Below are 13643 nucleotides of genomic sequence, written 5' to 3'. Positions count from 1 at the left end.
TTCAGTTTAATTTTGTGATGATGCTTCATTTTGAACCCTAATTCAATGTATGCACTCTGTGTGACCTGCATTTTTTTTTGATTGTGCAGATAGCAAGTATCATTTTTCTTTTTGGGAGAAAAAATTGCAAACATTTATCCTTCCAGCAATTCAAGTGTCAGTGGGTCCATGAAAATGCTTTTGCATTATGTGCCATTTTAAACATTGTGTGCAATTATACCAAATATATATATTATGAAAAAAACTACATTTTGAAGATAACGGTTTGCCCTAAGCATGGGTAGTTATGACTTTCTTCTCTTAACTTTAAAACATAGCCACTTAACCAACCCACCTGCAAGATTACATTTGTTTCAAGAGAGATAATATATCGAACATAATTATAACAGTCTGTGGTCAGTGCATAAGGTGGTTATAGTATCCAATGTATAAGTTGTACATGCTTGTAGATGAAGAAAATATTTATCTGCAAGCTTTTCAGTGTTAGAAAACATAAGCTTTTATGTAAACCTAGAATGATCAGTGAGCTTCTGGGAAACATTAGCCTTCAGTCCTTTGGGTTTGTAGAGCTGAAAGTTTGTTTGTGGTTGACAAGTCAGTTGCAATTAATGTTTTTATCTTTTCCTAATTTAATGTGCCATTGAATACCTACATACATAAACAAAATAAACACTTGTGTTGCTTTGTGTATGATACATCGACCACATTGGTCTTGTGTTGCTTTATGGCAACCTTACCCCCCGCGGTTTAGGGGGAAGAATTTACCCGATGCTCCCCAGCATGTCGTAAGAGGCGACTAATGGATTTTGTTTCTCCTTTTACCCTTGTGTTAAGTGTTTCTTGTATAGAATATAGTCAATTTTTGTAAAGATTTTAGTCAAGCAGTATGTAAGAAATGTTAAGTCTTTTGTACTGGCAACTTGCATTCTCCCAGTAAGGTCATATATTGTACTACGTTGCAAGCCCCTGGAGCAATTGTTTGAGTAGTGCTTTTGTGAACAAGAAACAATTAACAAGTGGCTCTATCCCATCTCCCCCCTTTCCCCTATCCCATCTCCCCCCTTTCCCCGTCGCGATATAACCTTGAATAGTTGGAAACGACGTTAAACACCAAATAAAGAAAGAACAAGTCGCGTAAGGCGAAAATACAATATTTAGTCAAGTAGCTGTCGAACTCACAGAATGAAACTGAACGTAATGCCATTGTTCAGCAAGACCGTATACTCGTAGCATCGTCAGTCCACCGCTCATGGCAAAGGCAGTGAAATTGACAAGAAGAGCGGGGTAGTAGTTGCGCAAAGAAGGATAGCACGCTTTTCTGTACCTCTCTTTGTTTTAACTTTCTGAGCGTGTTTTTAATCCAAACATATCATATCTATATGTTTTTGGAATCAGGAACCGACAAGGAATAAGATGAAAGTGTTTTTAAATTGATTTCGACAATTTAATTTTGATAATAATTTTTATATATTTAATTTTCAGAGCTTGTTTTTAATCCGAATATAACATATTTATATGTTTTTGGAATCAGCAAATGATGGAGAATAAGATAAACGTAAATTTGGATCGTTTTATAAATTTTTATTTTTTTTTTTACAATTTTCAGATTTTTAATGACCAAAGTCATTAATTAATTTTTAAGCCACCAAGCTGAAATGCAATACCGAAGTCCGGGCTTCGTCGAAGATTACTTGACCAAAATTTCAACCAATTTGGTTGAAAAATGAGGGCGTGACAGTGCCGCCTCAACTTTCACGAAAAGCCGGATATGACGTCATCAAAGACATTTATCAAAAAAATGAAAAAAACGTTCGGGGATTTCATACCCAGGAACTCTCATGTCAAATTTCATAAAGATCGGTCCAGTGGTTTAGTCTGAATCGCTCTACACACACACACACAGACAGACAGACACACGCACACACACACACACACACACGCACATACACCACGACCCTCGTTTCGATTCCCCCTCGATGTTAAAATATTTAGTCAAAACTTGACTAAATATAAAAAGAAAGATTTCCGAATTTATGTATTTGAACTAAAAAGTAGAAAAATACGCACACAATGCCGAAAAAGAGTACAAACCCAAATCAACATACTTTTAGAAAGCCTGCATCATGGAAGCACTGCATTGCTTACACCATTTGAAAGTGTATATTAATGAGCACTATGATTCAGAAATACAGTAGAATCCAGCTTTTACAACCCCCCTCAATTGAAGACTTTCCCGTCTCTCCTCTGACCTTAATTGTTCTGATTTTCTAATCATAACCTGTTTAAATTTACCTCTACTGTATATAAGTCCATCCCTTTCAGACCTTTTTTTTTGGGGGGGGTCTTGAAATGGGTGTTGCCACTGTCATTTTGCAGGACTTTTCTGTTTGAAATGTAGATTGTGAGAGCTGCCCAGGCAGCAACAGATCTGGAAATCATCATGGGGAGACGGTGAAGCTGAGCTGCTGTGTAGCCCATGTCCATGTCGTCCATGGCAACAGCTTCAGGGAACCGGGAGAGGAGTTCCAGGTTTTTGAGGTTTGTTCTAAATGAGCAAAACTTGTTAAAAAAAAATTTGAAATCAGTGCCAAACTATGAATCAGTGCCAAACTATACACTCTTAAAGTTTGCCAATTTTGCTTGGAAGCACACACACACACACTCACACACACACACACACACACACACACACACACACACACACACACACACATAGAGAAAAGAAGCCCAGAACTCTGTAGGAACGAGGAACTCTTTTATTTGTGTCTGCTGTTAAATTAAAACATACAGCCGAACACATGGAAAAGCATTCAGGGTATACCAGACTAACAATATTTCAAGAAAATGAGATCTGAAAAAGAAGGGAAGCTTAAAAATAAAATCAGGGTAGGATGACAGAGGTTATGATTTATGAATAACATTAAAAACACTAAGAAAACATGATCGCAAAAAGTTTGGTGGGGGTGGTGAGGGGGGGCCACTGTGGTCGATGGATGCAACAATAGGACCGAGTCTGACTGTGATACTTTTAATTGCTGATTGTATAATATGTCTTCATGTTTCAGACAAAACACAAGTTCAGCAGTGTCTACCAAGAAGGAAAGAGAGGGAAACACATCCTTTCCTCTCTTCATGATACAGACAGAGTGAACAAGTCAGCTGAGAGAGTTTTCCAGGTACAATCCAAATAATGTATATATGTATCTGTCTTGAGAGTTTTACCTAATAGTACCCTCAACAACAATGCATGAGCAAAAAACTAATTTATCTGTGTATAAAATATATGATATGACAAACAGAAGCTCGGCCACCCTCTAGGATCCACTCATTTCAGGGGTTTAGGAATGAAATTTCAGAGAGAGGAAAAACATTCTGAGGAACAAAAGTCAAAACTTCAAGATCTGCACGAGCATTTTATATGCTAAAATAGCTCATAAACTATGTATCACTGCTTGGGCATAACTTCAAATTGTTTTTTAGTTGCAGTCAAAATTCTCATTTTATGAGAGGGAAAAAAGGTTAATGTTGTGCCAAAGCATCAGATTGCAAAGATTTTATCTGTGCTTTTTTTCCGGGGCACACAGACACAACATCTGTTTTAAAAGCATCCTGTTCAGTTTCCCTCTCAACAAGCCAGGTTTATTCAATATGAGAATATATCAATTCTGTCCTCGCAAAGTACAGGCAAATCATAACATTTGGCATAAAAAATGTGAAGAGAATAGGAGAAAACTATTGTAAAAGAATAATGCTAGTCCTTGATGTTAGTTCACATTGAATTCTGTTCACAGGTGGATGAAGAAGAAAGTGCTGCTGCAAGACTTTATGGATGACCAACCAGATCAAGAGGGCGTTGGCAGAGATGCAGTGCACAGGCAACAGATACAAGAAATCCCTCAAGATCCGACTGAAGGCACCAGTCAGAATGGAATCAGACAGTGACTTTCAAACATGACTTGTATTCATCTTTGAATACTGAACAGCATAATCTGCCTGATGTCGTTTCCCCCCCCCCCCCCTCCGAAACATGACTTGTAATTGTATTCATCTTGAACACTGAATAGCATAATCTGCCTGATGTCCTTTTGCTCAACCAACCAACCAACCCCCCCCCCCCCCCCCCCCCCGCGTCAAAAATTCTAGTCACTTTGCAAGTAAACAAGATGATGTATCTACATCATCTGCAGCTAGTCATCTCACTCAGAGTATTATTTGCCTGGTCCTCGTCTTTTGATGCTTGTCAATTATTTACTGTATGTTTTACATTGTGCCGATTAACCATAATACGAAAACATTATTTAATCAGTATGACTTTCTGACTCAGGGTATTTTATGCCTGGCCATCATCTTTTGGTAATTATTTTTTTATTTACTTTTTGTCTTACATTGTGCCAATCAACCATGACATAAATAATGCTTTATCCTATGTAACTGATGCAAAACAATTGTGATACACTTGAAAATCAATTTATTATAAGCATTTGAGAAGTTAAAGAAGTAGACACTGAGGGGGAGGGCATCATCAACAATAACAATACCTTGGAAGTCAAGTCAAAGGTGATAATTATTGTCAAATGTGTTCCCTTGGCCTCAACACTTGTCTCAGCTGATTTCTCCTCAGGGTGTAACAAAGTCCGCTGCATGCCTCTTCTTCAAGATTCTTCTGCCAGCTCTTGAGAAAACAGCTGCAATAATACAGAATTGCAGAAATGCTAAGGTCAAAGTGCTTTTTCAGATCATAGAGACTGCCCTCTGTCATGTATATTGCTAGGCAAGCATATCATCATGTTCCATTTAGAGATAGCTCCATTAGAGCGAGTCAATTAGCGAAAGGTCCAAGGGACAGCACTCCGTATGAATATAGGAAGAGTGAGGGTTCTTGATAATAAAGCATGGCCGAACCTACACTGTGTCTCCGCCTCTCTGTACACGAAACCCACAAATACAACACCCTCCATTTTTAGTCTTTAAGGCTATTACATTGAAAACATTGTTGTAGAGGCTTCCTTGTGGCCGAACATTTGTTTGGGGTCCCATACTATGGCAGTCAAGAGAATTATGTTACAAAATATTCACGGTATGCGAGGTTGTGCTTTTTACACATGGACAGTCTTTCATTTGAGACTCTCGACAGCATTCATGAAATCAGTCATGAAGTGGTGGTGGAAGCCGGTGGGGATCAGGAGGAAGTAGAAAAAGTCCACCCAGTGAAACCCTTGGCGTCAACCTCTATGTCCCAGGAGGTCGGTGATGAGGAGCAGCAAGAGGAGGTACTACCAGGACAACCATTGGCCACTTCCACCCCCACAAAAAAATCACATCTGTGCAACACCTGCGGCAAGATGTATGCCAGAAAGTGGGCCCTGGTAGAACATGAGCGTCCTTATCACAAGATTGGCGGTGGCTCGAGGTACACATGCCCGTATTGTGACAAGGAGTTCATGGCCAAGTACTCCTTTGGATCGCATATCAATGGGCACGAGGAATAGAAGCCTTTTTCTTGCTCTACCTGCAACAAGATTTTTTTTGGAAATAAAAGCTGTTCCACATTCATAAAAATAATGTTCAAGAGAACTTTATACTGACCAACTGATTGACACAAACTTGATCTATAATATGTGACCTGTATCAATCCAGTCAACTCTAAGAATATTTCACATATTCAAACCAACCTCCTTCCCACTACCAGCACTAGTCTGACATACTCAACATCCACCAAATTATTTTCGGAAAAAAGTCTTTTTTTGTTTTTGAACAAGAATGATGATAATTACTTATTTTCTTTCCCATATTGGTTGTTGGCTAGCCCATATAAAATATGTACACTCAGACACTTGAGTGACCTCATTTTTGACACTATGACATCCTAACATGATGTCATCACCAAGAGTAGCCAAGACTGACCAAATCAAACAATGACATCATAGCTTAATGAGGTCAAGGCTTATACCCTTGATAGCTCAGTGGACATTGTCAGTGGTCAAAATCTTTTCCAGCAAACATTTTGCTGCCGGGATTCTAAAATTTGATGAAAACAAGCCAAATTTTGGTCATGCCTGCTGATTACCAACACCTACAATTTAGTGAAATTTAGAGGCTTTTGCTCCCAAAATAACTGACAAAACCTCAATGTAAAGCTTTTACAAACATGACACCATTGTGACCCCAAAATGTGACTGGGGTCAACCAAACTACGGTCACGTCGATAGATTATCAATCCCTTCAAGTGTTCAAAGCTCTAGCTTCAAAAACGCATGAGATAACATCGATGTTAAGTTATAATGAATCGAACATGAACCCCCCCCCCCCCTGTGACCCCAGAACTTGACGAGGGTCAATCAAACTTACGTCAAGTCGGAAGATTATCAAACCCAAGAAGTGTGAGTATCAAAGCGGTAGCTTCAATAACATCTGATAAAATCTCAACGTTAAGTTTTATAAAACGAACATGACCCCGCTGTGACCCCCAAATTGGACGAGGGTCAACAAAACTGGGGTTACGTCGTGAGATCATCAAACCCTTAAAGTTTCGGCCGGCCGCCCGGCTATACCACCGGACACATATGAATCCTAATACTCACCAATTACTCAGGTGAGTCAAAAACTATAAATGGAGGGCAGTCTCTATGATCTTAAAAAGCACTTTGACCTTAGCATTTCTGCAATTTACAGACATGTGCACTTTGATCTTAGCAAAAACTGGGACCCCACACACGATTTTGTTTCCATGCGATCAAGGACCTCCACATTCTTGTTTTTGTCCACAATACAAAGATGGGTAGCTGGTAACCTCCCGAAATGTTTCAGAGTGTACAATAGATCGAGGGAATGCACAAAAAACTGCCTGAAAGAATTGCACTTTGACCTTAGCATGGGTGCACTTTGACCTTAGCATGCGATTGGAATTTTTCATAGACGTTTCTTGCTAAACCAAAGAACTGAGCATAGTAGGAATGAAGGAGGGATAAGCTAGCATCGTAAGAAACATAATCTAATTGATAGTAGTTATGAATGACTGGTATATATATTGAATACTAAGTGAAAATCCTACCTTCCAGCCCGCCAACACTTCGACTCGAGGGCCCATATCGTACCACGTGACCGCACGTATACTGAACTTGCCTTAGCTTCCTTCTATGGTGTGTTATCATCACTGTGTGTTTAAAAAAACAACTCTCACAACATTTACATGTCCTTCCCTCCCGCCCCCTCCACCAGCTCCCTCTTCCTGCGCTCCATGATGAACTTCAGCAGCTTCTCCTCCCTGGCTTTCCGCCTCTTCTCCTGGATCATGTTGAGCGTGTAGAGGAAGGGGTTGAGCGCCGAGTTGAGCGGCAGCACCAGGATGGCCATGCCAACGTTGACCTCGCCGGCAATGGGCACGCCGCTAGTCGACAGCACGCCCAGCAGACCGATGGGGAACCAGCAGAGGAAGTCCGACACCACCACGGTGAGGAGTCGTCGGGCCACGATCAGATCCCTGGACCTCCGGCCCGTGTCCGTGGAGGTGATGGAGTTTCCGGTCATGGCCGTGTAGACGGAGATCTGGCCAACAGCGATCAGCAGGAACACCACGAGGTTGAGGAGGATCATCACCCCGAAGGCGTAGTGCCGGCCTGGGAAGTCATTGCGGGTGACGGGCAGCGGGATGCAGATACCTGTCTGGCTGTAGAACCGCCAGTGGGAGGTGGCAGGCAGGAGGGGAACGGTCACCAGGACGACACCCGCCAGCCAGGTGAGCAGGCAGGCCACCTGAGCGGAGAAGGGAGAGAAGCGAAGCCGGCTGAAAGGGAAACGGATCGCCAGGAACCTGTCCAGCGTGATGAGGCAGATGAGAAGGGCCGACACCTCGCTGGACAGCAGGGACAGAAGGCCGGCCACCTTGCACCCCGCGCTGTTCTTCCACGCCGTGTCCTCCCACAGGTAGCTGCCCAGGTACATGCGGTCCGCCACGCCGATCATCACCAGGTACACGCCCATCACGAAGTCTGACACACACAGGTGAGTCACAAACACGTTGAACCCGCTCTTTTTGCCTCGGCCTGTCAGGGCGAAGACACGCAGACAGAAACAACCCAGGTTACTGATGAGAGCTAGGGCAGCCAGCACAGAGAGAAAGACACGGTAGAAATCGGAGCGGAGCAAAGCATCGCACGAAGACACCTCGTTGAAAGGTGCCCGACAGTTCTCATGGTTGAAACCCGCAGGCAGCGTGGCAGGGCAGCACAGTTTGAAGTTGTCAGCAAACGCCTGCCTCAAATTTCCCAGACCCTCGAATATGTCTCTCGGAAAGTCTGTCACAGGACATCCTCGAAGGTCAAGGACGGCGAGTGACGTCATCGACCGGAAGCCGTCACCGATGACACGTGTCACGCCGCTATTGGTCAGGTTGAGGCTGCGAAGCCTGGGAAAAGGCAGAGAGCTACGCACATCCAGCTCTTCAAATTTCACACCAGACAAATCGATCTGCAGGAGGACTTCGTTCACGGGAGAAATCACAGAAAAGTTACTGGTGAACATTCCCGTTAGAGGATTTCTAGCCATTGACAGATTCTGCAGGTTTGTCAGTCCGCTCAGATCAGAAGCTGGGAAAGAAGTGATGCGATTGTCACTCACATCTAAACTGCGCAAGTTGGGCAACCTCAAGTTCCCCACCTGCTTCAACTCACACCTGGCCATACTGAGATGAATCAGCATAGGTTTCTCGCCGATACGTTCAGGTAACAACCCAGTGCCACGGACATCCAGGTAACGGAGATCAAAGAACAGTTCCACCTGGAAATCCCCGCTGCAGGTGAAAGCGTGGCCCAGGCAGGAGCAGTTATGGGGACAGGTGATGTTGCAGAATCGTTCATCATCTAATTGTGGACACTGCGGCCAGCCGTCACACAGGTGGTCAGGATGCACACAGGTGGTCACAAGACCACGACAGCGGTAGAGACCTGGACAGGTGTAGGTGTCACATTCTGCTTCGTCCTCCTTCCCCGGGCAGTCATTGACTCCGTTACACCTGCCAAGATACAGAATTCTATTAACTAGACCCATAGGTATGTGATCTTTTCATGATATTGTACTGTTGCCCACCCTACCTTGCCTTGCCTACCCCACCCTATCCTACCAAAGATTATCAAAACGTATAGGATACCCAAAAGCAACCCAACCCGTATCATATTTTGGCGAAGCATGACCTAGTCTATCCCAGCATAGCCAAGCCCACTGTAGCATAAATCAATCCAACGCGATATCAGAACAACTCAACCGATATCATACCTTACAATGGTATTTCACCTAAACCGACCCACCATACCATACCATACCATTGCGTGCCATGGTAGGTAACACGTGTCCAACACATCGTACATGAAATAGGGGAAGGTTGCCTAATATGGACCGTTGCATAATATGGACCACCTCCTGTTCTAATAAACGGTGCTAATTGATTTATTTCTTTACCTCCTTGTTAATTCATTTTGTTCATGTATTTATTGATGACATTATGTTATTATTGATTTGCTCATGCATTGAGTTTTTATTAGATTGTGTGACAAACGGATTTGTACATAATTTAGTCTAAAAAGTGTTTAACCCATGTGTACAGATTGGCTTGCCATACTTGTGGTTCACATGAGTGCAGAAATCACCTGTTGAGATGAGGTGACCTATTTTTGTAAAGTATATCTCCATTGGCTGCTATTGACCAATGAGAGAGAAGATTGTTAACAGGAGGAAGCCATTTTGGATTGTGAAAGACAGAGCTTTACAGACAGGCGGGGATATAGCTCAGTTGGTAGCGCGCTGGATTTGTATTCAGATGGCCGCTGTCAGCGCGAGTTCGATCCCAGGTTCGGCGGAAATTTATTTCACAGAGTCAACTTTGTGTGCAGACTCTCTTCGGTGTCCGAACCACCCCCCGTGTATACTACATTGGGTGTGCACGTTAAAGATCCCACGATTGACAAAAGGGTCTTTCCTGGCAAAATTGCTTAGGCACAGTTAATAATTGTCTACCATACCCGTGTGACTTGGAATAAGGCCGTGAAAGGTAAATATGTGACAGTCCATCACAAAATCAGTCTTAAGTCGAAATTTGGATGATTTGAGTTAGTTATTATTTTGAAATTGTTAGTCTTTCCTGGATGTTTAGAAAAAAAAATTAAAGCTCTAGGTCAATAAATAACGATATTACGGCCATTTTTATGAAAGAAGTTGACCGGCGGCCATTTTGAGAAATCGGGCTTGAAAGTTTTGGAAGGCACCAGCTTCACATTTTCCTTAGCAACGGGGGTTGAAAATTAACCTCACCCTTCCAAATGTTGCACAAGTGTACTTTGATCTTTCATGCATCATTTAAATGCAAAACGAAGGGTTAAAAGAACAATTATCACCATTTTTGAAGGCTTTGTTTACATCATACATGTGGAGGAAAACGGTCAAATACAGGTCATACACATCAGCAAACATTGTCACTGTCATTATCAGGAATAAAGAGGTTACATGCATCTCACCTACGTTTTTGTCCATTAGTTTGACAAACACTTGAGCAAAATCAACTTACTTGTATCAATCACTTTGTTGGCATCGAATAGGAATACATACAGATCAGAATGTAGATCCCAAACACAGGAACTCCTCCACTGTGACAGTCTGTTCACCACAAAAGCTCTTGCACATCAATGTTGACACCACCTCCAACCTCACCTTTATACATGTCACATGTCTTGCACTGAGAGCTGTAGAGCTACAATTTCCTCCGGATCAAACTGGGTGATACATCCACGACGAGTATTTCCGGGTGCAGCGTCGGGAACTTTAATCTGTTTGCAGCCAGTTCCATTGGCTTTGCAGCAACGAAGGCGAGTTCTCTCGAGCACATCACAGCCCTGTTGCAATTAACGAACTGCAGCATGCACCTCCATCACATCTCCTCTACAACTCGCCTCAACTACGTGTGTTCTTGCAGTTGATGCAGTGCCATTAGAAACGCCAACGGTGTTTTTGACACTGAAAAGCGGACGGTCTGTCTCCTCTTCGTCCGCATATTCAGCAAGCGTCACATATTTCGGCATGAGAATCGGAGTCACTGAATCCAGCAACGTCTTCGGCAAAGAAATCCAACAACAAATCTTGGAGTTCGTGGTTATTTTCAAGCGAATCGCAGTTGAGAAGCGCTGTCAATCGGCGTACGTCAGTCATTGTTTTGGTTTCGTTCAGCGAACGGAAATCATACTGTGTTACTTCCCCCTGGACTGATTTGACCAATGAGGAGGCCGTTGCTAGTCCTTTTTGGAAGGCAGACAAAGCTGATTGGTTCAATCTTAAAATTTGTTTACGTGCCGGTTTCCTTATTTGGAGGAAGTGGACGGGTATTTTGAACCACTGCGCAGCAGGGCGCGAAAGCTGATGCAATAAGCTTTCCGACGGTACCAAACTTGTTGGGGCCCTGTCAGGGATACACTAAGCAAATTATCGGTCAAAGTGAGGCATTTTGATGTCATGCTGGACTTTTTTGATGAATGTATTGCATTTAAATCCAATAATTTAACTATTTAGCGATTGATTTTGGCATAATTTGTTTGGTTGTCATGTAATTTGGGGTCTACAGAACACGTTTCTGCAAAAAAGTGAATTTCACCCAGATAGACCCTCAGTGCCTTTTCCTCGAACTAGCTCGCTTTCGTCTGCTGCGACTTAAGACTGGTTTCGTGGTGGACCGTCACATATGCGCCGACATGGCTGGAATCTACTGGCCGTATACAATTTCATCTCACACGGCATCACTGCAGAGCGCCTAGAACTGTGCCCACGGAATATGCGCGATATAAGCCTCATTGATTGATTGATTTGGGGAGAACAGACGTGTCTCTGGGTGTCTCCACGTTTAGTTGTAATGTTGCTCACCAAACATTGAGGTCGAATGCTGTACGACTCGTGTTGTGGAAGAATCATGTGTGATTCTATGCTGTGAATATGCAGCACCCCGGTCGGAGTGACGAATGCACCACTCGGCGGCGGGAGAGAAAGAAGAGACGGGCATTCCCTCCTTGGCGCCACGGATCCGTGGATTGTGGGCGCAAGGTTGTATCAGCGCAGGAGTTCTGGAAACCGGTGGAACCCACCCCATATTCACCACGAGCTGTATTCTGTCGTGGGTGATATGGATCCAGAGTATGTACCCGCTGAATAGTGAGTAGTCATTGTATGTGTGAATTACCACTGAAGAAACATAATCGACAGAAGGATTGTGTAGGACGAGGACTTCGTCAACTGAGAATCACGTGACATGTGAAATGTGCGTAAAGTGATAACTGTGTTAAACAGGAAACATAATCGTCAGAAGGATTGTGTGAGATTGGGACTTCGTCAATCGTGAGACAGTTAGTCTCCTACGCGTTTTCAAGATATTATTCTTCTACGTGAATGCAAGTGATTTGTAGACTGCATGAGAGATAACATATTTGTATTTTTGTGTTGATGTTACAATATAGGTACGAGGGCAAAGGGCATTAATTGTGTTCAGTCTTTGTGCCTTGTTTGAGTGTTGTGTGTGTGTGAGACGGGAGTTTGTAAACAGAGTAGCACACGCATTTTTCTAATAGGAGCATAAATACACACAGACACTTAAACGAAAAACCATCCGTAACAGATTGATTTATTCTTTATTTTAGTTAATTTTACCTTACATAAATTATTTAATAATATTGTAAAATAAGACAACTCCGTTTGTAAGCCCTTAGATTTCAGAAAAAACCTGATACCCAAAACAACAACAAAAAACAACAAACGAAAAATAACGGTGCTAGAGCACTCAAAACATGTCAATTTCATTTGCTGTATTCACCCTCTCTGGATAACTTGCACATGTCAAACCAGTTGCAGAAACACAAACCTGAAAACCGTTATGCTTTTTCTATTTTTTTCAATTTTGGCATCGTTCACTCTAAATTTGACGCCTAAAACGGACTAGTTTCTGTCCACAGCCAAAGCTGTTATTACACAGAAATTGCTATATATATGACAGCTAAGACTGTATTTGTTACATTTTAGCAGTGTTGCCCCGAGTTTCTATTGCAAACAAAAAATATTAGCAAAATCTCAAAGTACGTGTGTGGCTCCTGATATGGACCACCTTCCATAAATCGAAGACAATAAAATCTAAAGGCAGTTTTAATTAATTTATTAAGATGCTTGCTGAAAATAACCTATTACTATCCCTGGAGCTTTCAAAAAAGTATAACAAACAGTCTTCTTTTCGTGGTAGTTTATAATTTTATTTTTATTTTCACTCTGTTTTAGATAAGTATCTTTAGTTTTCTGTTGAGCTTCAAATAATGTTCTTATTAAGCCGGAACAGGTCAATTTAGATCATATTTGAATTGGTCGGATTTGCAAACTAATTTGTATCATGTTATTTTGAAGTATTAGGGGCTCTATACAGTACTTGGTGAAGGCCTCTTCGCTGGTCCATATTAGGCCCCCAGACACCTAATATGGACCATTTGTGCATTTTTCCTGTATTTAATTACTGTTGAATGTCTATCAAAGCTAATTCACTCTAATTTGGCCTAACGGTTAACCTAAGGCAGGACTACCATTCCAAACACAAAATTGAACTTCTTCGCAAGAAAAAAAACCTAGTTATCAGC

The 13643-nt window shown here is 42.2% G+C and overlaps 2 protein-coding genes across 2 annotated transcripts; one reads left to right on the top strand and one right to left on the bottom strand.

Annotated features, from left to right (window-relative positions):
- The first annotated feature begins 5102 nt into the window (after positions 1-5102).
- Positions 5103-5489, top strand: LOC138961320 (zinc finger protein 771-like). The gene has a single exon (XM_070332920.1). The coding sequence runs from the start codon at positions 5103-5105 to the stop codon at positions 5487-5489; it is 387 nt and encodes a 128-aa protein (XP_070189021.1).
- Positions 5490-7185: 1696 nt separating this feature from the next.
- On the bottom strand, positions 7186-9330 carry LOC138961319 (G-protein coupled receptor GRL101-like). Its single transcript, XM_070332919.1, has 2 exons — positions 9308-9330; positions 7186-9010 (listed from the first exon to the last, which is right to left on the bottom strand). Exons 1-2 carry the CDS (start codon positions 9328-9330, stop codon positions 7186-7188), a joined length of 1848 nt encoding a protein of 615 aa, XP_070189020.1.
- Between the last annotated feature and the right edge of the window lie 4313 nt (positions 9331-13643).

The sequence above is a fragment of the Littorina saxatilis genome, linkage group LG3, assembly GCF_037325665.1.
Source record: "Littorina saxatilis isolate snail1 linkage group LG3, US_GU_Lsax_2.0, whole genome shotgun sequence".
NCBI lineage: Eukaryota > Metazoa > Mollusca > Gastropoda > Littorinimorpha > Littorinidae > Littorina > Littorina saxatilis.
This window is presented reverse-complemented; position numbering and strand designations above follow the sequence as displayed.